At 46.6% G+C, this 26,220-nt stretch overlaps 1 protein-coding gene across 2 annotated transcripts in view; it reads left to right on the top strand.

The window, feature by feature from the left end:
• Positions 1-25,759, top strand: part of LOC137346283 (class I histocompatibility antigen, F10 alpha chain-like) — a 95,186-nt gene extending 69,427 nt beyond the window's left edge. The window contains exons 3-8 of one of the 2 annotated variants that reach the window (XM_068009751.1): positions 14,519-14,794; positions 14,918-15,196; positions 20,845-20,961; positions 21,545-21,577; positions 23,117-23,152; positions 24,332-25,759. In XM_068009751.1, coding sequence (XP_067865852.1) covers positions 14,519-14,794; positions 14,918-15,196; positions 20,845-20,961; positions 21,545-21,577; positions 23,117-23,148 — 737 coding nt within the window. In that variant the 3' untranslated portion in view covers positions 23,149-23,152; positions 24,332-25,759. Of the gene's footprint in view, positions 1-14,518; positions 14,795-14,917; positions 15,197-16,101; positions 16,214-20,844; positions 20,962-21,544; positions 21,578-23,116; positions 23,153-24,331 lie in introns of those variants that run through there. The other variant, XM_068009752.1, reaches the window with a different exon arrangement.
• The last annotated feature ends 461 nt before the right edge of the window (positions 25,760-26,220 follow it).

The following is a 26,220-nucleotide window of genomic DNA, read 5'->3' as shown; positions in this document are numbered from 1 at the left end:
ACTCCAACCCCCCATTTCTATCTCATACTGGATCCCCTTTCCCCTCTGATCGGACTGTGAGTCTAAACCCATTTCTATCCGATACAGGATCCCCTTTCCCCCCTGATCAGACTGTGACTCTAACCCCCATTTCTATCTGATACAGGATCCCCTTTCCCCACTGATCGGACTGTGACTCCAACCCCCCATTTCTATCTGATATGGATCCCCTTTCCCCTCTGATCAGACTGTGACTCCAACCCCCCATTTCTATCTCATACTGGATCCCCTTTCCCCTCTGATCGGACTGTGAGTCTAAACCCATTTCTATCCGATACAGGATCCCCTTTCCCCCCTGATCAGACTGTGACTCTAACCCCCATTTCTATCTGATACAGGATCCTTTTTCCCCTCTGATCAGACTGTGACTCTAACCCCCATTTCTATCTGATACTCGATCCCCTTTCCCCTCTGATCAGACTGTGACTCCAACCCCAATTTCTATCTGATAAAGTATCCCCTTTCCCCTTTGATCAGACTGTGACTGTAACCCCCATTTCTATCTGATACTGGATCCCCGTTCCCCCCTGATCATTCTGTGACTCTAACCCCCATTTCTATCTGATACAGGATCCCCTTTCCCCTCTGATCAGACTGTGACTCTAACCCCCATTTCTATCTGCTACTGGATCCCCTTTCCCCCCTGATCGGACTGTGACTCCAACCCCCCATTTCTATCTGATACTGGATCCCCTTTCCCCTCTGATCAGACTGTGACTCCAACCCCCCATTTCTATCTGATACTGGATCCCCTTTCCCCCCTGATCCCACTGTGACTCTAACCCCCATTTCTATCTGATAGAGGATCTCCTTTCCCCTCTGATCGGACTGTGAGTCTAAACCCATTTCTATCCGATACTGGATCCCCTTTCCCCCCTGATCACACTGTGACTCTAACCCCCATTTCTATCTGATACTCGATCCCCTTTCCCCTCTGATCAGACTGTGACTCCAACCCCCATTTCTATCTGATAAAGTATCCCCATTCCCCTTTGATCAGACTGTGACTGTAACCCCCATTTCTATCTGATACTGGATCACCTTTCCCCCCTGATCGGACTGTGACTCCAACCCCCCATTTCTATCTGATACAGGATCCCCTTTCCCCTCTGATCAGACTGTGACTCTCACCCCCATTTCTATCTGATACTGGATCCCCTTTCCCCTCTGATCATACTGTGACTCCAACCCCCCATTTCTATCTCATACTGGATCCCCTTTCCCCCCTGATCAGACTGTGACTCTAACCCCCATTTCTATCTGATACAGGATCCTTTTTCCCCTCTGATCAGACTGTGACTCCAACCCCCATTTCTATCTGATAAAGAATCCCCTTTCCCCTTTGATCAGACTGTGACTGTAACCCCCATTTCTATCTGATACTGGACCCCCTTTCCCCCCTGATCATTCTGTGACTCTAACCCCCATTTCTATCTGATACAGGATCCCCTTTCCCCTCTGATCATACTGTGACTCCAACCCCCCATTTCTATCTGATACAGGATCCCCTTTCCCCTCTGATCAGACTGTGACTCCAACCCCCCATTTCTATCTCATACTGGATCCCCTTTCCCCTCTGATTGGGCTGTGACACTAACCCCCATTTCTATCTGATACTGGATCCCCTTTCCCCTCTGATCAGACTGTGACTCCAACCCCCCATTTCTATCTGCTACTGGATCCCCTTTCCCCTCTGATTGGGCTGTGACACTAACCCCCATTTCTATCTGATACTGGAGCCCCTTTCCCCCCTGATCACACTGTGACTCTAACCCCCATTTCTATCCGATACAGGATCCCCTTCCCCCCCTGATCACACTGTGACTCTAACCCCCATTTCTATCTGATACAGGATCCCCTTTCCCCTCTGATCGGACTGTGACTCTGACCCCCATTTCTATCTGATACAGGATCCCCTTTCCCCTCTGATCATTCTGTGACTCTAACCCCCATTTCTATCTGATAAAGTATCCCCTTTCCCCTTTGATCAGACTGTGACTGTAACCCCCATTTCTATCTGATACAGGATCCCCTTTCCCCTCTGATCATTCTGTGACTGTAACCCCCATTTCTATCTGATACAGGATCCCCTTTCCCCCCTGATCAGACTGTGACTCTAACCCCCCCATTTCTATCTGCTACTGGATCCCCTTTCCCCCCTGATCGGACTGTGACTCCAACCCCCCATTTCTATCTGATATGGATCCCCTTTCCCCTCTGATTGGACTGTGACACTAACCCCCATTTCTATCTGATACTGGATCCCCTTTCCCCCCTGATCATTCTGTGACTGTAACCCCCATTTCTATCTGATACAGGATCCCCTTTCCCCCCTGATCAGACTGTGACTCTAACCCCCCATTTCTATCTGATACAGGATCCCCTTTCCCCTCTGATCAGACTGTGACTCTAACCCCCATTTCTATCTATACTAGATCCCCTTTCCCCCCTGATTATTCTGTGACTCCAACCCCCATTTCTATCTGATACAGGATCCCCTTTCCCCTCTGATCAGACTGTGACTCTCACCCCCATTTCTATCTGATACTGGATCCCCTTTCCCCTCTGATCACACTGTGACTCTAACCCCCATTTCTATCTGATACTGGATCCCCTTTCCCCCCTGATCACACTGTGACTCTAACCCCCATTTCTATCTGATACAGGATCCTTTTTCCCCTCTGATCAGACTGTGACTCGAACCCCCATTTCTGTCTGATACTCGATCCCCTTTCCCCTCTGATTAGACTGTGACTTTAACCCCATTTCTATCTGATACTGGATCCCCTTTCCCCTCTGATCAGACTGTGAATCGAACCCCCCCCCACCCCCATTGCTATCTGGTCCAGGATCCCCTTTCCCCTCTGATCAGACGGTGACTCTAACCCCCATTTCTATCTGATACTGGATCCCCTTTCCCCTCTGATCAGACTGTGACTCCAACCCCCCATTTCTATCTGAAACTGGACCCCTTTCCCCTCTGATCATTCTGTGATTCTAACCCCCCATTTCTATCTGATACTGGATCCCCTTTCCCGCCTGATCGGACTGTGACTCCAACCCCCCATTTCTATCTGATACTGGATCCCCTTTCCCCTCTGATCAGACTGTGACTCTAACCCCCATTTCTATCTGATACTGGATCCCCTTTCCCCTCTGATCAGACTGTGACTCCAACCCCCCATTTCTATCTGATACTGGATCCCCTTTCCCCTCTGATCATTCTGTGACTCTAACCCCCATTTCTATCTGATAAAGTTTCCCCTTTCCCCTTTGATCAGACTGTGACTGTAACCCCCATTTCTATCTGATACTGGATCCCCTTTCCCCTCTGATCAGACTGTGACTGTAACCCCCATTTCTATCTGATACAGGATCCCCTTTCCCCCCTGATCAGACTGTGACTCTAACCCCCCATTTCTATCTGCTACTGGATCCCCTTTCCCCCCTGATCGGACTGTGACTCCAACCCCCCATTTCTATCTGATACTGGATCCCCTTTCCCCTCTGATCGGACTGTGACACTAACCCCCATTTCTATCTGATACTGGATCCCCTTTCCCCTCTGATCAGACTGTGACTCTAACCCCCCATTTCTATCTGATACAGGATCCCCTTTCCCCTCTGATCAGACTGTGACTCTAACCCCCATTTCTATCTATACTAGATCCCCTTTCCCCCCTGATCATTCTGTGACTCCAACCCCCATTTCTATCTGATACAGGATCCCCTTTCCCCTCTGATCAGACTGTGACTCTCACCCCCATTTCTATCTGATACTGGATCCCCTTTCCCCTCTGATCAGACTGTGACTCTAACCCCCATTTCTATCTGATACAGGATCCTTTTTCCCCTCTGATCAGACTGTGACTCGAACCCCCATTTCTGTCTGATACTCGATCCCCTTTCCCCTCTGATCAGACTGTGACTTTAACCCCATTTCTATCTGATACTGGATCCCCTTTCCCCTCTGATCAGACTGTGAATCGAACCCCCCCCCCCCATTGCTATCTGGTCCAGGATCCCCTTTCCCCTCTGATCAGACGGTGACTCTAACCCCCCATTTCTATCTGATACTGGATCCCCTTTCCCCTCTGATTGGACTGTGACACTAACCCCCATTTCTATCTCATACTGGATCCCCTTTCCCCTCTGATCAGACTGTGACTCCAACCCCCCATTTCTATCTGATACTGGATCCCCTTTCCCCTCTGATCAGACTGTGACTCCAACCCCCCATTTCTATCTGATACTGGATCCCCTTTCCCCTCTGATCATTCTGTGATTCTAACCCTCCATTTCTATCTGATACTGGATCCCCTTTCCCGCCTGATCGGACTGTGACTCCAACCCCCCATTTCTATCTGATACTGGATCCCCTTTCCCCTCTGATTGGACTGTGACACTAACCCCCATTTCTATCTGATACTGGATCCCCTTTCCCCTCTGATCAGACTGTGACTCTAACCCCCATTTCTATCTGATACAGGATCCCCTTTCCCCTCTGATTGGACTGTGACACTAACCCCCATTTCTATCTGATACTGGATCCCCTTTCCCCTCTGATCAGACTGTGACTCTAACCCCCATTTCTATCTGATACAGGATCCCCTTTCCCCTCTGATCAGACTGTGACTCTAACCCCCATTTCTATCTGATACTGGATCCCCTTTCCCCTCTGATCAGACTGTGACTCTAACCCCCATTTCTATCTGATACTGGATCCCCTTTCCCCACTGATCAGACTGTGACTTTAACTCCCATTTCTATCTGATACAGGATCCTTTTTCCCCTCTGATCAGACTGTGACTCGAACCCCCATTTCTATCTGATACAGGATCCTTTTTCCCCTCTGATCAGACTGTGACTCGAACCCCCATTTCTGTCTGATACTCGATCCCCTTTCCCCTCTGATCAGACTGTGACTTTAACCCCATTTCTATCTGATACTGGATCCCCTTTCCCCTCTGATCAGACTGTGAATCGAACCCCCCCCCCCCCCATTGCTATCTGGTCCAGGATCCCCTTTCCCCTCTGATCAGACGGTGACTCTAACCCCCCATTTCTATCCGATACTGGATCCCCTTTCCCCTCTGATCAGACTGTGACTCCAACCCCCCATTTCTATCTGATACTGGATCCCCTTTCCCGCCTGATCGGACTGTGACTCCAACCCCCCATTTCTATCTGATACTGGATCCCCTTTCCCCTCTGATTGGACTGTGACACTAACCCCCATTTCTATCTGATACTGGATCCCCTTTCCCCTCTGATCAGACTGTGACTCTAACCCCCATTTCTATCTGATACAGGATCCCCTTTCCCCTTTGATCAGTCTGTGACTGTAACCCCCATTTCTATCTGATACTGGATCCCCTTTCCCTCCTCATCATTCTGTGACTCCAACCCCCCATTTCTATCTGATACTGGATCCCCTTTCCCCTCTGATCAGACTGTGACTCGAACCCCCATTTCTATCTGATACAGGATCCCCTTTCCCCTCTGATCAGAATGTGACTCCAACCCCCCATTTCCATCTGCTACTGGATCCCCTTTCCCCCCTGATCAGACTGTGACTCTAACCCCCCATTTCTATCTGCTACTGGATCCCCTTTCCCCCCTAATCGGACTGTGACTCCAACTCCCCATTTCTATCTGCTACTGGATCCCCTTTCCCCTCTGATTGGACTGTGACACTAACCCCCATTTCTAGCTGATACAGGATCCCCTTTATCCTCTGATCAGATTGTGACTCTAACCCCCATTTCTATCTGATACTGGATCCCCTTTCCCCCCTGATCAGACTGTGACTCTAACCCCCCATTTCTATCTGATACTGGATCCCCTTTCCCCTCTGATCAGACTGTGACTCTAACCCCCATTGCTATCTGATACAGGATCCCCTTTCCCCTCTGATCAGACTGTGACTCTCACCCCCATTTCTATCTGATACTGGATCCCCTTTCCCCTCTGATCAGACTGTGACTCCAACCCCCCATTTCTATCTGATACTGGATCCCCTTTCCCCCCTGATCACACTCTGACTCCAACCCCCCATTTCTATCCTATACAGGATCCCGTTTCCCCCCTGATCATTCTGTGACTCTAACCCCCATTTCTATCTGATACAGGATCCCCTTTCCCCCTTGATCAGACTGTGACTCTTAGCCCCATTTCTGTCTGATACAGGACCCCCTTTCCCCTCTGATCAGATTGTGACTCTAACCCCCATTTCTATCTGATACAGGATCCCCCTTCCCCCCTGATCAGACTGTGACTCTTAGCCCCATTTCTGTCTGATACAGGACCCCCTTTCCCCTCTGATCAGATTGTGACTCTAACCCCCATTTCTATCTGATACAGGATCCCCTTTCCCCTCCGATCAGACCTTGACTCTAACCCCCATTTCTAGCTGATACAGGATCCCCTTTATCCTCTTATCAGATTGTGACTCTAACCCCCATTTCTATCTGATACTGGATCCCCTTTCCCCCCTGATCAGACTGTGACTCTAACCCCCCATTTCTATCTGATACTGGATCCCCTTTCCCCCCTGATCAGACTGTGACTCTAACCCCCCATTTCTATCTGATACTGGATCCCCTTTCCCCTCTGATCAGACTGTGACTCTAACCCCCATTGCTTTCTGATACAGGATCCCCTTTCCCCTCTGATCAGACTGTGACTCTAACCCCCATTTCTATCTGATACTGGATCCCCTTTCCCCTCTGATCAGACTGTGACTCTAACCCCCATTGCTATCTGATACAGGATCCCCTTTCCCCTCTGGTCAGACTGTGTCTCTAACCCCCATTTCTATCTGATACTGGATCCCCTTTCCCCCCTGATCAGACTGTGACTCTAACCCCCCATTTCTATCTGATACTGGATCCCCTTTCCCCTCTGATCAGACTGTGACTCTAACCCCCATTGCTATCTGATACAGGATCCCCTTTCCCCTCTGGTCAGACTGTGTCTCTAACCCCCATTTCTATCTATACTAGATCCCCTTTCTCCTCTGATCAGACTGTGACTCTGACCCCCATTTCTATCTGATACGGGATCCTTTTTCCCCTCTGATCTGTCTGTGACTCTAACCCCCATTTCTATCTGATACTACATCCCCTTTCCACTCTGATCAGACTGTGAATCTAACCCCCATTTCTATCTGATACTGGATCCCCTTTCCCCTTTAATCGGACTGTGACTCTAACCCCCATTTCTATCTGATACTGGATCCCCTTTCCCCTCTGATCGGACTGTGACTCTAACCCCATTTTTATCTGACACAGGATCCTTTTTCCCCTCTCATCAGACTGTGACTCTAACCCCCATTTCTATCTGATACAGGATCCCCTTTCCCCTCTATCAGCCTGTGACTCTATCCACCCCCCCCCCCATTTCTATCTGATACTGGATACCCCTTTCTCCTCCGATCGGACTGTGACTTGAACCCCCCATTTCTATCTGATACTGGATCCCCTTTCCCCTCTGATCGGACTGTGACTCTAACCCCCATTTCTATCTGATACAGGATCCCCTTTCCCCTCCATCAGACTGTGACTCTATACACACCCCCCCCCCCCCGCCATTTCTATCTGATACTGGATACCCCTTTCTCCTCTGATCGGACTGTGACTTGAACCCCCCATTTCTATCTGATACTGGATCCCCTTTCCCCTCTGATCGGACTGTGACTCTAACCCCCATTTCTATCTGATACAGGATCCCCTTTCCCCTCTATCACACTGTGACTCTATCCACACCCCCCCCCCCCATTTCTATCTGATACTGGATACCCCTTTCTCCTCCGATCGGACTGTGACTTGAACCCCCCATTTCTATCTGATACTCAATCCCCTTTCTCCTCTGATCAGACTGTGACTCAAACCCCCATTTCTATCTGATACTGGATCCCCTTTCCCCTCTGATCAGACTGTGACTCTGACCCCCATTTCTATCTGATACTGGATCCCCTTTCCCCCCTGATCAGACTGTGACTCTAACCCCCCATTTCTATCTGATACTGGATCCACTTTCCCCTCTGATCAGACTGTGACTCTAACCCCCATTGCTATCTGATACAGGATCCCCTTTCCCCTCTGGTCAGACTGTGTCTCTAACCCCCATTTCTATCTATACTAGATCCCCTTTCTCCTCTGATCAGACTGTGACTCTGACCCCCATTTCTATCTGATACGGGATCCTTTTTCCCCTCTGATCTGTCTGTGACTCTAACCCCCATTTCTATCTGATACTACATCCCCTTTCCACTCTGATCAGACTGTGAATCTAACCCCCATTTCTATCTGATACTGGATCCCCTTTCCCCTTTAATCGGACTGTGACTCTAACCCCCATTTCTATCTGATACTGGATCCCCTTTCCCCTCTGATCGGACTGTGACTCTAACCCCCATTTTTATCTGATACAGGATCCCCTTTCCCCTCTATCAGACTGTGACTCTATCCACCCCCCCCCCCCATTTCTATCTGATACTGGATACCCCTTTCTCCTCCGATCGGACTGTGACTTGAACCCCCCATTTCTATCTGATACTGGATCCCCTTTCCCCTCTGATCGGACTGTGACTCTAACCCCCATTTCTATCTGATACAGGATCCCCTTTCCCCTCTATCAGACTGTGACTCTATCCACACCCCCCCCCCCCCCATTTCTATCTGATACTGGATACCCCTTTCTCCTCCGATCGGACTGTGACTTGAACCCCCCATTTCTATCTGATACTGGATCCCCTTTCCCCTCTGATCGGACTGTGACTCTAACCCCCATTTCTATCTGATACAGGATCCCCTTTCCCCTCTATCACACTGTGACTCTATCCACACCCACCCACCCCCCATTTCTATCTGATACTGGATACCCCTTTCTCCTCCGATCGGACTGTGACTTGAACCCCCCATTTCTATCTGATACTCAATCCCCTTTCTCCTCTAATCAGACTGTGACTCTGACCCCCATTTCTATCTGATACGGGATCCTTTTTCCCCTCTGATCTGTCTGTGACTCTAACCCCCATTTCTATCTGATACAGGATCCGTTTTCCCCTCTGATCAGAATGTGACTTAAACTCCCATTTCTATCTGATACTGGATCCCCTTTCCCCTCTGATCAGACTGTGACTTTTACTCCCATTTCTATCTGATACTGGATCCCCTTTCCCATTGTTGCGACCCGGTGCAAATGTTGTGTCAGGATCTGTTTCTATCTTCACCTGATCTTACTTTAACAGGGTTTAATTATAAATGCGATGTGTTTTGAGTCCCCTTTTTCTGAATCCTTGTTCACTGTTTTCCCAATTATAGGACAAAGAAACCAATTCATGCAGGATTTCTCTGTTTTAAAGAAGAAAGATTAAATGTTTTTTAAACTTAAACTCTAATACTGTTCACACCTGATGGATGTCCGACACACCTATGCCAGCATGCACACGCGATATACACATGCAGATAGGAACAGAAAACAAGAAGAAGAAAAGCTCAGATGGAACAGTTTGAGGCAATATCTTGTATTCCTTTTGTAAGTCGTCTTGCTTTTTGTTGGGGCCCAGTAGTCTTCTTAAAAGCTTGTTAACATTGAAAAGCTTTCTCTTTTTGTGTTTCACCTGTTTTCTCAAGATTCATTTGCATGGGACGGAGATGGAAGCAGGTAGGAGAGAGGTATTCTTGCTTCAGTTTCAGGAGAGATCTTCACTCCATGAGCACATGGCTTTGTCTCAGTTCAAATCCTTTGTAGGAAGTTCAAATTCTCAGCAACAGCCAGTTAGTCATCTGACTGAAACTGGTCTGACCACTTCTGTGTATTGGGGAAGAACTACTGCATCCCCATTGTTTCAACACCGTCTGTTACTATGCAAAATGTCTTTCCAGTCAGGGGCTTGCATTTTTAAGGTTTAATGTTCATGTGGCGAAATAATGCGTGCCTCAGTCTTGGCAGGTGGTGGTTTGTCCGATATGTCCTCACCCGGAAATGAAATGTGATTTGAAGGAAAGTTGTGCATTTCTTTACAGAGTTTGAGAGAAATATACAATACAGAAAAAAGCTCATGCATCTCTCTCATTCATTTCCATTCATTCACCAATCTTAAAGCTCATTAAAAATGGGCTGTTCTGGGTGCCAGGGCTGCTTTGATTGTCTCTTTGTTCCCAGGAGAGTAAGTAGGGGGGCTGGTCTATCCTGAACTCCCTGATTCATGGAAAGACTTTTGTCTTCAGGGGATGGGTGGTTCCCTTTTCCTCTGACTGTGGGGGAGGAGTCTCTGTTACTGTCCCCTTTGTTCTCTGGACACGGCTACCTGCAGATATTTGTGCAGCCTTAACTGCATTCTCACTAGTTGAGGCATCACCCTCATGGTTTCTCTGACCCCTAGAGGTCTCTCTTTGTTTCTGTAGGTTCCTGTAAATGCTGTTAGCATCTTTGGTGGGTGCTTCTAGAGTCTGCATTTACATAGGAGGTTGTGGGGTCTAACATTTCACATTTTTCAGGGTTGGTTGACCAGACAGTCATTGTTTTCATCTGGGATTCCTCCCGGACTTCCTTTAACCTACCCTCTGGGTCATTTTATACCCTTCTCTTTCTAAACTTTTGATGGCCATGTGCCTGCCTGTCCCCTTTTGTTCTTAGCTGGGGTCCCTTACGGTTCACCAGCCCTCTATTGGAGAGTCCTCCTAACACCGGTACAGGAAATAGCGGTGTAAGTTTCACTGTAGGTTGGGGATTGCCCTCAACGTGGTACAGGTGGTAACTCCTGCAGGACTCCACCACACCTTTGAAATTTTGGCCAGTCATAATGCTGTCGTATGCGAGCTTTGGTCTTTTGTAAACCAGCATGTACAACCACTGTAGTCATGTGAGCCCTTCTTAATATTTCTCCCCGGTACCTCTGTGCCACCACTAACTGGTGAACTACTGTCAACTCCTGGCCCTCAGGTCTGTGAGGAGAACTCCATTTCCTCATCAGTACCTCATTCATTAAATAGTAGCAATCAGGGACTCCCTCTGCTTCACTTTCAGACTGGGCAGCCTGTGCTAACTCTCACAATACTGGGTCAGCTCGCTGAGCCTCAGCTAGGAAAAATCCATTTAATTCTTTCCCAGGGTCTCCCAGTTTTCCAAAGAAAGTCTTGGACAGACAGACCTCCTGGTCATCTGCCTGCAGTACTAATTCAGTCTCCTCTGGGGGAGCTGGTTTGATCATGGCCTGATCCACTACACATTCAGGGAAACTGCAGGGGTCCGTCTCCTGCCACTGCCCTGTCTCTCTGACCTCCTGTGGTCTTTCTTTCACTACTGGGGGGTGGGGGGGGGGGGGAGGCAACCACCTTCACCCCTGCCAGATCATTATCTTAGGGCACAGGTCAATCCCGTCCACAGGAAAACTAGGGATAATCCCTACGTTCAGCAGACCCGAAACCAGGTCGCATTCCAAGTGCACTCAGTCTACAGGTACACTGTCCTCCAAGACCACTCACCACCATTTTGGTGTTCACTGCACTCTCTGGGGGAAAGATCAGGCCTTTTCCCAGTAAAAGGGATCCAGTCGCCCATGTCCCTGAGAATCACTCTGGGCTTCCTTGTCCCAATTGAGGAATATGTGGGGTTACTTTCCCTTCAAACACAAATCCTGATAACCTTCAGTAATCCTATTAACTTTTCCTGCACTGGCCGTAGTAAGCTTCCTGCGTTGCACCCTCACTGCAGTTAAAGCCACAGCCCATTCTGTGTTTTCTATCAGGCCCTCGTCTTCACTGAGCAGGTGTGCCCTGATTAACCCTACCGATTTCCCCTATAGTTTCCAGCAGTCAACTTTTAAATGCCCTGCCTTATTACAATGGAAGGACACAGGTCTCCGAGTCTCACTCGTGCTCACAGCACCTTCCTTTTTGGCTGGAGGTGGGCGGGGGGGGGGGGGGGGGGGGGGGGGTCCCTGTGTCTCTTGCTTTCCTTTCTCTTTCAGGACTGTCTGGGCGGATTTCAACTTCCCACCCTTTGTCCTTTTCGGATTTGTGGGGGTGATTAGGAAAGGTTCTCCCCTGGGAAACGGACTTGTAGATGAAAGCAATTCATCAGCCAGAACGGCTGCTTGCCGGGCTCCCTGAACCCACTGCTCCTCTACATGGGTTTTTATTGAGAATGGGAGGGAGTTTTTAAATTGGTCTAACAGGATTACTTCTCTGAGAGTCTCATAGCTGAGCTTTATTTTTAAAGCCATTGGTCAAATCAAGCTGCTTGCTTCTTTCAAACTCCAGATAAGTTTGATTAGCTTGCTTTTTGATGGTTCCAAACTTTTGGTGATAGGCTTTGGGTTCTAATTCATATGCCCTGAGGATAGCACTTATGGTCAGTTCATAAATTGATAAACTCTCATCTGGCAGTAAGGAATAAACCTCATGGGCTTTTCCAGTTAGTTTGCTTTGTAGTAAAAGAGACCAGGTCTTAGCTGGCCATTGTAGTTGCCTCGCCAGTTTCTTGAAGGACATGAAAAACTCTTCCACATCTTCCTCATTGAATTTTGGAATTAATTGAGCGAGTTTCAGCAATTTTGTACCCAGCCCTGAATTATACTCCTCCATATTGGTGATGCTTTCTCAAGCCGCTTCAGCTCTCTCTCTTCCGATTCTATCTGATACTAGATCCCCTTTCCCCTCTAACCAGACTGTGTCTCTAACCCCCTGATATCTATCTGGCATTAGATCACCTTTCCCCCTCGGATTAGACTGTGACTCTAAACCCCAAATTCTATCTGATACTTGGTCCCTTTTCCCCTCTGTTCAAAATGTGACTAGAACCACCACCCCTGCCCCCATTTCTTTCTGATACTGAATTCTGTTTCCCTTCTGTTCATGCTGTGACAACAACTACCTCCACCCCATTTCTATCTGATACTTGGTCCCGTTCCCCGCTGTTCATACTGTAACTACAAACACCAACACTCACCCACACCCTCCCCCCACCCCTGCAATTTCTTTCTGATACTGTATTCTGTTTCCCCTCTGATCATACTGTGACTTTAAGCCCCCATTTCTATCTGAATCTGAATTTATCTGTTAATACGCACAGTATTTATAACAAGATAGATGAATTGATGGCAAAAATAGAAATAAATTCATCTGATCAGATGGCCATTACAGAGGCATGGTTGCACGGTGACCAAGGCTTGGAACTGAATATTTACAGGTACCTGATATTTTGGAAGGATAAACAGAAAAGTACAGGGGTTGGGATAGCTTTGTTAATAAATGATGAGATCAGTGCAGTAGTGAAAATTGATCTTGGCTTGGAAGATCAAGATATAGAATCAATTTGGTTGGAGATAAGAAGTAGCACGTGAAAAAGTCACTGCTGGGAGACACTAACATTAGCTGCATTGTAGGACAGAATATAAATCAAGGAGTCATGAGGGTTTATAAGAAAGGTGCTGCATTAATTGTGGATGAATTTAATCTTCATATAGATTGGACAAATCAAATTGGCAAAAGTAGCTTCAAGGACAAGTTCATAGAGTATATTCAGGACAGTTCCTGAGAACAATACATTGTGGAACCAACCAGGGAACAGGCTATTTTGGATGTGGGAATGTGTAATGAGACAGGGTTAATTAATGATCTCACAGTAAATGATCCTGTAGAGAAGAGTGATCATAACATGGTAGTATTTAAAATTCAGTCTGTGGGTGAAAATCTTGGAACTGAAACTAATGTCGGAAACTTAAATCAAGGCAATTACAAAGGTATGAAGACAGAGTTGACAAAAGTGGCTTTGGAAAATAGATTAAATGGTATAACAGTAGATAAGCAGTGGTAGACATTTAATGAGATATTTCATAATTCTCAACAAAGATATATTCCATTGAGAAAAAAATACTTACTGAGAATGATGAACCATCCGTGGTTAATTAAAGAAGTTAAGGATGGTATCAAATTCAAAGAAAAGACATATAATGTTGCGAAGATTCGTGCAAAGTCAAAAGATTGAGAAAATTTTAGAAACAAACTATGATGGGCTTAGATAAATTAGACAACTGAAAGCTGTTCCCATTAAAAAATGGTACAAGGACTAGGGAAAACAGATTAAATTTTTTAGGCGAAAGATGCAGGAGGAACATGAGGAAGCACTTTTTTATGGAGAGGATTGTAATGACCTGGAACTCACTGCCGACCAGGGTGGTGGAAGCAGAGACAATAAATGACATCAAGAGGACGTTGGATGGCCACCTGAGAGAAATAGACTTGCAGGGCAATGGGAATCGTGCCAGGGAGTGGGACTGGCTGCATAGCTCCGTGGACAGATGGCATGGATTCAGTGAGCTAAATGGCCTCTTTCTGTGCCCTAAATGACCCGATAACCACACCCCCCACCCCCTATTTCTGCCAGGTAATAGATCCCATTTCTCTCTGATGAGAGTGCTTGTGATTTGATATTAACTATTAGTTATTGATTCCTGTTTTGTCACTGACAGGAATTCACACTTTCCAATGGATCAGGACTGTTGAGATCACTGATGAAGGCTCCATTAAGATATCGATGCGATTTGGTTATGATGGAAAGGACTATATTAGTTTAGAGCCAGACAGAATGAGATGGGTCACAACCAATCACCTTGCAGTGAAGACCAAGGAGAAATGGAATTCTGATGAATCCTGGAACAAGTATTGGAAATGGAATTTGGAGGTCGACCTTGTTGACTATTTAAAGAGATATTTGCGAGCTGGAAAGGAATATTTTGAAAGGAAAGGTATTGATTTCAGTTTTTACCCCATGTTCTGATCTAACATCACTGATCTATGAATCCATTATCCTGTTCCATTCAATGTCTGTGTATTGTTTGTGTTTGTGTTTTTATCCTTTCCCATTACAGTTCAGCCTGAAGTGTTCATCTCCAGAAGTGACCCCAATAGTCAGTACAAGCCGCTCACTCTCTCCTGCCTGGTTACTGGATTTTATCCTGTAGACATTGAGGTGAACTGGCTAAGGAATGGAGAGGTAATGTCTGAGAGCCAATCCTCGGGGGTGCGACCGAACCACGATGGGACTCATCAGATCCAGAAAGAGATTGAAATAAATGCTGGGGAAGAGGATCAATACTCCTGTCGAATTGATCACAGCAGCCTGGCAGAGGCCAAACTCTATCAGTGGGGTAAGGAACTCCAGTGGATGGGCTGGATTCAGTGTGGCATTTGCAGCAGGTATGGAGCCTTGGGGGGGGGGGGCCAGACAATAGCGTCAGACGAGTCTGTCCGGAAATCATAGAAATCGTAGAAAGTTTAAGGCACAAAAAGAGGCCAATTGGTCCATCGTATTTAGTCCCTAGCCCTGCAGATTATGGCACTTGAGGTCCATATCCAGACTCCTTCTGAATGTGTTGAGGGTTTCTGCCTCAACTACCCTTTCAGGCAGTGAGTTCCAGACCATCACCACCCTCTAGATGAAAAAGTTTTTCCTCACCTCTCCTCTTATTCTTCTAATCGCTTTAAATCTATGCCCCCCATCACTGAACTCTCTGCTAAGGTGAAAAGACCCTTCACCTTCACTCTATCCAGGCCCCTCAAAATGTTGTATATTTCAATCAAATCTCCCCTCAGCCTTCTCTGTTCCAAGGGAACAACCCCAGCCTATCCAATCTTTCCTCATAGCTGCATTTTTCCAGTCCTGGCAACATCCTCATAAATCTCCTCTGTACCCTCTCTGGTGCAATTACATCCTTTCTGTAATGAGGTGACCAGAACAGCACACAGTAGTCAAGTTGTGGCCTAACCAATGAATTATACAGTTCCAGCATAACCTCCCTGCTCTTGTAGTCTATACCTCGGCTAATCAAGGAAAGAATTCCATATGCCTTCTTAACCACCTTATCGACCTGTCCTGTGCATTCAGGGATCCAAGGTCCCTCACTTCCCCTACACTTCTCAGTATTTTCCCATTAATCTTGTATTCTTTTGCCTTGTTTGACCTCCCCAACTGCATCACCTCTCACTTCTGTAAGTTGAATTCCATTTGCCACTTTTCTGCCCATCTGACCAGACCATCAATATCTTCCTGCAGCCGACAGCTATCCTCCTGGCTACCGATCACACGGCCAATCTTTGTGTCATCCGCAAACTTCTTTATCATGCCCCAAACTGTTGGATCAAAGGTTGGGTGCTCATACTGCAAGGTAAGAGAGTTGGCTGTCAGTAAGGGTGGGTGCTGAGGGCCATTCGGGAGTCTGCCAGGAGAAGCAGCAAAGGGAAAACTGCCAAGACAGGTTCGTATCTGCAAGGACACTGCTCAGCAGGCCAACTGATCACCTGGCAGGGGCCTCCTGCCCTGTCTTTGTCACCTCCCGGGGGGTGATGCAGTGCCTCCGAAGGAGAGACAGGAGGCAGCTGCGCCTGCCCGCAAAGCTCCATGACGAGAGCAACAGCAGCCGGCCATGCCAAGGAGGGCCCTCCTGCCCCAGACAGTGTACGGGACTTGACTCAGCAACCTCCAGATGTTTGAGTGGCATTGTCAGCAAAGACTAGGGTTCTTCAGGCAGGCCATCACTGGCGTATGTGCCATGCTGCAGGACGAGTTACAACCTATGGGATTTGGTGGGCACCCTATGCCCGTGGCATTGAAAACCACCATGGCACTTAACTTTGGCACTTCTGGATCATTCCAAGGATCCACTGGGGAGATGTGTGGGGTTTCCCAGGCAGCAGCACACTGCTGCATCCATGACTAATGTGCAAGAGGGCCGGTGACTATATGTGCTACAGGACCAACCCTGACAGTCAGGCTGAGAGGGTTATCAGATTCGGGGCCATCACTGGAATTCCTGGGTACAAGTTGTGGTCGATTGTACACATGTAACCATCAAGGCACCTTCATCAACAGGAAGGACTTCCATTCCATCAATGTTCAACTGGTCTGCGAACACCGAAAGCTTTTCCTGCAGGTGTGTGCCCACTTCCCGGGAAGTAGCCATGATGCCTACATAGGAGAACATAGGAGCAGGAGTAGGCCATTCTGCCCATCAAGTCTACTCCGCCATTCTATTAAATCATGGCTGATCATTGACCTAAACAACATTTTCACGCACGATCCCTATATACAAAGAACAAAGAACAAAGATAATTACAGCACAGGAACAGGCCCTTCGGCCCTCCAAGCCTGCGCCGATCCAGATCCTCTCTCTAAACATGTCGCCTATTTTCTAAGGTTCTGTATCTCTTTTCTTCCTGCCCATTCATGTATCTGTCTAGATACATCTTAAAAGACTCCATCGTGCCCGCATCTACCACCTCCGCTGGCAATGCGTTCCAGGTGCCCACCACTCTGTGGTAGAGTTTTCCAAAGATTCACCATCCTCGGAGTGAAGAAATTCCTCCTCATCTCAGTCTTAAATGGCCTGCCCCTGATTCTGAGACTGTGTCCCCTGGTTCTAGACTCACCTACCAGGGGAAACATCCTATCCATATCAACTCTGTCATGTCCTGTAAGAATTTTGTAAGTTTCAATGTGATCACCTCTCATTTTCCTCAATCTCTCCTCATAAGACAATCCTGCCCTCCCAGAGATTAGTCTGATGAACCTCTGTTGCACTCCCTCTATGGCAAGTATATCCATCCTTCGATAAGGAGACCAAAACTATACACAATATTCCAGCTGCAGTCTCACCAAGGCTCTATACAATTGTAGAAAGGTTTCTTTACTCCTGTACACAAATCCTTTTGCAATGAAGCCAATATATCATTCGCCTTCTTAATTGCTGCTGCACCTGCATGCTAGTGCATGAATAAGGAAACCCAGATCCTTTTGGACATCAACACTTCCCAACCTCTCACCATTTAAGAAATACTCTGTCTTGTTTTTTTCTACTGAAGTGGATAACTTTACACTTATTCACATTATATTCCATCTGCTATGTTCTTGCCCATTCACTTAGCCTGTCCAAGTCCCTTTGAAGTCTTCTTGCACCCTCCTCACAGCTTTGACAGTCCCAGGTGCCGCAGTTCTTCAGGTCCCCCTGCTTTCCTTCAGAGATGGATTCTCCGGGACAGTGACTGCCCATTGGCTACTCACGCCTGTGGGCAACCCTCACAACAGAGCGGAGGAGAGATACAGCACTTGCCACGGCTCCACCCAAGCGACCATCGAGTAGGCCATTGGGCTGCTGAAGGTGAGATTCCACTGCGTCGATCGATCTGCAGTATGTCCCAGTGAGGGTCTTGTGTACCATGGAGGTCTGCTGTGCTCTGCACAATCAAGCACTGCAGAGTGCAAGGTGAGGACATGATTGAACATCACTCCTCCACCGACAAGGAGGGTGTGGAGAAGGGTAATGATCAGGCAACACTGGATATTAAACCCCTTGCACCGGAGGCCAGGCACCTTGAGCAAAGAGGCAGGAGGCAATCCCATACTTACCCGCTTCCAGCCACCATGATGGCCTGTCAGGATAAAATCAATAAGGACTCAGCTAAATTCACGCTGTCTGTCCCCACCTTTCTATTTGTCTTCCATGCCTGGTGCCCAGCTGAACCACACGCTATGGTCCATGAGAGATGCTAATGAAATGAGGGCTGTGCCTACATTGGCATCCACGAAGGGGAAAGAAGCAGCTCACAATGAAGACATGATAGAATAATCATTTTCCACAATGAAAGTTCACTTCAATAACAAATGAAGATTGTGAGAAAACAAATCTGAAATGTCAAACAGACGTGAATCCCCAAGTGTGGTTTTCATTGTACATTTACGAGTGCTTCTACACAGTGTGACCTCCGCACGAGCAGCTGGACTAGAGGTAGACTGCTGGTCAGGCTCCCCCAAGGCTTACTGGAACCTCCCTGCTAACCAGAGAAGGACGAGGATCTGGAGAAGTCTCCAGGTGCCTGCTCCTTCTCTCACCTTGCCACTGCTGTGTCGAGTTCATGGCCAAGACGATGGTGTGCAGGTTCTGTACGCATCTGTGGAATGTGGCTCTCCATGAGGGTCAGCAACCTCTCGATGGAGGAAGACATGCGCTCATATGCCAGAAACAAGGCAGCAGTCAAGGCCTGATGGACACCTCAATCGTCCACTCATGGCTGCTCTTTGCCTCTGGCATCTCCACTGGATGTTGCCTCACCTCTCTCTGCAACTCCAGCATGCCCTGTGTTGTCAACACCAGAGGCTCATCATCAGCCTGGGGCTCAGATTGGCCCTGGACACCCACAGACCTCCGACTGTCAGAGGCCTTGGCTGTCTCAGCCTCACCCAGTTGCTCAGGCGCATGTGTGTGGTGCTCTCACCAGCTTCTGACCCTGATTGTAAAGCTGAGCGGATTCCCACCGAGGTGAATGTATCTGCATTGGTGGAAAGTGCAGAGCGTCCTGGGACAGTGCATCCTCAGAATGCTGCTCATCCTCAGAGGTAGACACTGTCCCCCTGCTTCTGAAGCCTCCTGCACACATCGACCTGCATGAGAGAACACAAACATCTGTGGGTTAAAGCTGTGCAGATCTGGTCATGCCAATCATGTGAGATGTGGGTCTCCAGAGGTGATCTGTATGTAGTTGGAAGACACTCCAGTGACTCTATCTGACCATCCTCTATTGAGTGGTCACCCTGGGTCCCTGCTGGTTCAAGTGCCTCCACCTCAGCTGTGGAGAGTGGTCCAATGTCGGGGATTCCTCCACCAGTCCATGATGTCTCTCTGCTATTGTGGGCCATCTGTTCTGCAAGTGGAAAGAGAGCGATAGTCATACTTCAGAGAGATCAACATGACAGTTCTGCTAGTGGCAGCCCTTCGTCCCCTACTGGGCTGTCCCATATAGCTCAGCCTTCCGTCAGCTCTCAGTGGACTTAATGGAGATGAGCTGTGAAAGAGAGTGGCCTGTGGCCGAGATGTAGCCTCTGTCAGGATGAGGAGTCCTGGGGCAGCGGGAGGTGTCCTGGTACAGCAGTGAGCACTCAGGAAGCCAGACTGCTAAACCAGGCAGGAGTGAATTCAGGACAGGCAGGCCTTTCCATATGGCTCCAGAACGATCCGACGCTGCATTCGGCCTCTCGCATCCCTGCCCAGCCTCATGATTCACCAGGCCCCGCACCTCCATGATGATAATTGACCATATGCCACGTGATTCTGATGGAGCAACCGCACACGTGATTAGCGGGGACGATGCTGGGACCTGCAACGAGCTCACTAAATCCACTGGATATGATGTGTGTGTGTGTGTGTGTATGGATCATAGGAACAGGAGCAGGCCATTCGGCCCCTTGAGTGTATTCCATTATTCAGTCAGAACATGTACCTCAACTTCATTTCCACACCATTCCTTCATATCCCTCACTTCCCTTCCCCAACACAAACCTCTGAATCCCAGTATTAAAAATGTCATTTAACCCCCAGCATCCAGCGTCTTTTGGGGGAGGGAGCTCCTAATTTTCCACTGTCCTTTATGTGATAAAGTGCTTCCTCCATTTCACTCCAAAATGGCCTCACTCCAGATTCTGCCACCAGAATAAATGGTTTCTCCGTATCGACCCTGTCGACTGATTGAACAAGGACCGGACACAGAGACATCAGGGATCATTATAACTGAACTGGTCGGGAAGGTAACCCACGGGATTGGGACAACAGTTTTTACACCACCATCAATGTGAATCTTCAGTGACTTCACTGCAGAGTGAAATCAGGCGGGTGTAAAACCAGCATTTCAACCAATCCCAACAATTCCCAACAGGCGGGTTCGGGTAAAATTGTCCCCAATCAACACAGAACTGGGAATGGATCCAGGAACAGAGAAACCATCCTGATATTATTCAAATGTGTTTCAGAAATCCCTGAAAATAATGGAGGACACTTATATCTTGGAATTATAACTGGATCAGTCATCGCTGCGCTGGTTATATTGGGAATAATCGGAATAATCATCTGGAAAACGAAATGGAGAGGTAAGAATCTGAGTGAGGGGAATGTAGAACTGAGGGGACAGAGTGAGTGTGAGGGAATCTCCAGTACTGGGAGTACAGGACACTGAGAGGGGAGAGTGAGAGAGAGGGAATGTGGAACTGAGGGGACAGAGTGAGTGTGAGGGAATCTCCAGTACTGGGAGTACAGGACACTGAGAGGGGAGAGTGAGAGAGAGGGAATGTAGAACTGAGGGGACAGAGTGAGTGTGAGGGAATCTCCAGTACTGGGAGTACAGGACACTGTGTTGAATGAACGGATTTAATTCCCACACACAGGTACACTCGTATAAAGACGTTGTGTTCGCTGTCTGATCTTCCTTTGTGTGATTGGCCCAGACCAGGTCTAATGTCGATCATCAAACCCAGCACTGACACTCACATCCTGACCTACTGAATATAGATGGAATGGGAGAGATCTACAGTATCAAGATAAAGTGTAAGGATTGAGGGGAGTGTCAGAGTGTGTACTTATTACACAATCTCCATTCCCTCACACTTGTTGTCTGCTCACTCTCTGATAATGGGTTATTCCCCATTCTAACTGACATTTATTTTGATTCCACAGATTCACCAAGTGTGACCGACACAACAGCTCACAGTAAGTGAATGAGAGACAGATTGTTGGGAATGAAATCGAACGGATTTAAAGTTGTAGAATTAAATTCTCCTGAGAATTCTCTGGAAGTGGATTCTCAATCCCATGCCCAAATAGTGGGAAGGATGAGGATCAGAGTTTGAAATTGTTTTTACAGAATTCCCTTTGTTCTTCTGCTAAATTTACAACAGGGAAATTCCGAGCCATGGTTTTGACATGTTTGTGAATTATTTTACAATCGAAGCTGAAGATTAACCATGCAGAATATTGAAATGTTCATCAGAGAGTTTGTTTCATGAATGAGGAAGAAGGGAACAGTTCAGGAAATAGGGACCAGAATGGGGACATCTCCAGTCTCTCCCCCTCCACTCCTGCAGTCACTGACTCGGGGAGAGGAACATAAGAAATAGGAACAGGAATCTGGGTCCCTCAGGCCTGTTGTTCCACTGTTCAATAAGATCATGGATGAACATCTACAACAAGAGCAGTGATTGGAAAAGGTAGCACTGTTCCCATTGGAACAGAGAAGGGTCAGAGGTCATCTCATAGAGTTTTCCAGATGATGAAAGGTTTTGATAGAGTAGATCAAGAAAAATGATTCCCTCTGGTGAGTGATGAATAAGGGGAGGTTAGAGATTTACAATCATTGGGAAATGAACTCGAGAGGAGAGGAGAATAAATTAATTTTCACTCTGAGTAGTTGGGATCTGGAACGCTCGACCTGTAAAGCTGGTGGAAGCTGATTCCATGAAGAATTTGAAAAGGGATTTGGACAGATACATCAGGATGTGGAACTTACAGGGTTACAGACAATGTGTGGAGATATGGGACCAAGCATGATGGCCCTTTCAAAGAGCCAGCACAAGAGGATGGGCTGAATGGACTCCCTCCGTGCTGGAATTTTTTGTGATTCCAAGACACTCCACTTCAACTCAATTCCAATCCACTTTCCCACTTTATTCCCAGATCCTTTGATTCCCTTCGTGCTGAAGAATCTATCGATCTCAGTGTTGAATATCCTCATCGACTGAGTATCCACAACTCTCTGGATAGAGAATTCCAAAGATTCACAACCCTCTGAATGAAGACATTTCTCCTCATCTCAGTCTGAAATGACTGATCCCCTTATCCTGAGACTGTGTCCCCTGGTTCGAGATTCTCCAGTCAGGAGAAACAGTCTCTCAGTATCTTCCCTGTCAAACCCTCAAAGAATTTTATATCTTTCAATGAGATCATCTCTCATTCTTATAAACGCTGGAGAATATCGGCTCAACTACTCAAATTCCACAGGGGAGGTCACTGCCTACCTCCAATCCCTCACCCTCCAGTCCCTCACCCACCAGTCCCTCAGCCCCCAATCCCTCTGCCTCCAGTCCCTCACCCTCCAGTCCATCCATTCAGTGCTCATTTATCATGTGTGAGGCTGTTTAGTTCATGCTGGGAGATGATTTAATCCTGGACTCAGTGAGTGATGTAGATTACACACACTCTATATTTTTATATTTTATTCACGTTTCTCACATTCTGTTTTTCTTTTCACAGCTTCTGATGTCTCTGTTCCAGCTCGTTCATGATTCAGTAAGTGACATTTCAAATTCCACTCTTTAATGCATTTGTGACATTAACACAATCCTCCTGACCCTGTCTCTCCCTCCCAGACGCTGTTAAAACCTGTCAGAATAATTTCACTGTCCTCCTGACCCTGTCTCACCCTCCCAGACACTGTTAAAAGCTGTCAGAATAATTTCACTGTCCTCCTGACCCCGTCTCACCCTCCCAGACACTGTTAAAACCTATCAGAATAATTTCACTGTCCTCCTGACCCCGTCTCACCCTCCCAGACACTGTTAAAACCTGTCAGAATAATTTCACTGTCCTCCTGACCCTGTCTCACCCTCCCAGACACTGTTAAAACCTGTCAGAATAATTTCACTGCCCTCCTAACCCTATCGCACTCTCCCTGTTTCTCTAATTTCAGTCCATTGATCAGTCAGTGTCCAGCCTACAATCAGAGACAGTGTTCTACCCAGCAGGTACATCTGTCCTTCTCCTACAACAAAAAGATATGAAGAAAGGAAGTCTTGCTTTTATGCAGCACTTTTCACCATCTCAGGATGCCCCTTTGTGTTTTACAACCAGCAACATACTGTTGAAATGCAGTCAGTTTGTAATGTTAGAAACGTGGCTGCCATTCTGTGCACAGCAAGATCCCACAAACAGCAATGTAATAAATCATCTGTTTTAAGTGTTGGCTGAGGGATAAATATTGAGCTGAACACAGGAGGAAATCCCCAGATCTTCTTCAAAATTGTGTCATTGGATCTTTTCACTAACCTGAGAGAGTAGAGAGAGCCTCTGTTTAATGTCTCACCCGAAAGACAATAAACAGAGAACAAAAATCCACCTTAATTATACCATTAACCTTTACTGCCTTAAATATACAATTGCTTTTTACTACTTTAGTCAAATCATTAATCTTAACCAGTTAAAATATACCATTACACTTTATCACCTTAAATATATCATTGAAGTTTGCCACTTTAACTGGATCATTATTATTCATCTCTATAAATGTCCATTAATGTTCCGTGATCACAATCATTGTAACACAGATATCGAGCTGTGTAGAAACTCCCGCGATCACACCCTGACCAATCCATGAAGAACTGTCTCAGAATGAAATGCTTAACCCTTTCTTTCCCATTTTTCAGGTCCAGTTTAATTAATTGCCTTGATTCTGTCCATTCCTTATCTCAGGAAAACATGCAATGCCAAATGAGGATTTTTAATTCATCAGTTGGAAACCTGTATTAAACTTTTAAGAAGGAAAGCTGGGATCCGACAGTTCACTTTTAAAAAACTGGCAATCAAGATGGCCACCACAATTTGTACTGAAATATCTTACACTTCAAAGGAAAAACAGATGTCTGAGTGAACCACCACTAGAACAATGCCTCATGAATTTGGAATCAGTGAATAGCTTCACTTCCAATGGCAAAACCTTCAAAGCCATTGTAAAACAATGAGACCAGAGAGAGATGGAGAATTCCTCGACTTGAAACTAATTAAATTGCAAACAAGGAAGCTGGAAAATCATGTGACCACCTCCCCATCGGTGAAAAACTGGCAGCCTTTTGCTGCAAACGGTTACGCAGCTGAGAATCTGGGTGCAGAATATAGGGGGTGCCTCTCTCTCTCTCTCTCGCTCGTTCCCCCTCTCTCTCCAGGCGACCTCAGGGACGCTCGAAGCTTGCTTGCTGGTTGGAACAGATCCGAGACAAAGACCCCCGGGAAGAAGACCACCTGCTCCACTGTCTCCAAGAGCATCGAGCAACCACGGACATCAGGATCACAACTTCAGCCAGAAGACAACTGGATTAACAGACACCATGTGAAGGAATACAAGTATCATAGGCTTGTTTAAGTAGAATTTTAAAATAATTAGTGTATTATGCCATTAGAGTTAAAGATTGAATAAATGGTTAGTTTTCAGAGCTCACTGAAGTTCCCCTTTAAGATGGTAGAGTTAAACATTGCAAGGTCTCAGTTAGAATAGAATCTCTGTTACAAGGAGTCTCTGTTACAACAAAATTGCTGCTGCCAGGAACTTGGGAGATAAGCACACATTGAAATATCCTGTTTGACCTCAGTAAGAGGTAGCAATAAAACTTAATTGGTTTATGGGGTTGTTGTTCAGACAGGTCATCTCCTGAGGTTGCTGTGGGTACCATGGAAAGGGTAATTAACAATAAATGGAATGTATGCACAGGAACAAGAGAGATCAGGTAAACACAATTAGAAATATTTTGACCAAATAAAAGCTCACAACTTCAAATTCCAGTAAAACATTAAAGATATGAATTTTTAAAAGGAACACAGGAAGGTTATGTCTAATGCAAAAGTCATATGACACCTTAGAGATAGTGTAAATACAAGGTTTTGAAGCAAACACTTAGGAGTGTTGAATCCTCAGCAACACTTCTCATCCCATGCTTATTCAGAGATTTAAGGTACAAGTTTACTTTAAATTTTGATGGATACTCTGGATATTCTAAGATAATTTTGCTGTAACATTCGCAAGGTTAAACTTTTGGATTCTGTTAGAAATAAGAATATGTGTTACTTATATTCACATATATAAGTGTGAATATTTGATATTGTGATATACTTATCCACTTAAGAAGTTTGTTGCATGTTAAGTTCTTTAATAAATATATAAAAGTTAATAAATCTATTTTTTATTTATTTTATTTATTTTTATTTAGAGATACAGCACTGAAACAGGCCCTTCGGCACACCGAGTCTGTGGCGACCAACAACCACCCATTGAGACCAACCCTGCAGTAATCCCATATTCTCCTACCACCTACCTACACTAGGGGCAATTTACAATGGCCAATTTACCTATCACCTGCAAGTCTTTGGCTGTGGGAGGAAACCGGAGCACCCGGCGAAAACCCACATGGTCACAGGGAGAACTTGCAAACTCCACACAGGCAGTACCCAGAATTGAACCCGGGTCCCTGGAGCTGTGAGGCTGCGGTGCTTACCACTGCTGGCTACTCCAGTTCAATTTCTGGTCGGTGGTAGCCCCTAGGATGTTGATAGTGGGGGATTCAGCGATGGTAATGCCGTTGAATGTCAAG

Source organism: Heterodontus francisci, chromosome 29, assembly GCF_036365525.1.
Source record: "Heterodontus francisci isolate sHetFra1 chromosome 29, sHetFra1.hap1, whole genome shotgun sequence".
Taxonomy (NCBI): Eukaryota; Metazoa; Chordata; class Chondrichthyes; order Heterodontiformes; family Heterodontidae; genus Heterodontus; species Heterodontus francisci.
Note: the sequence above shows the minus strand (reverse complement) of the source record. Positions and strands in the feature narration are given on the sequence as shown.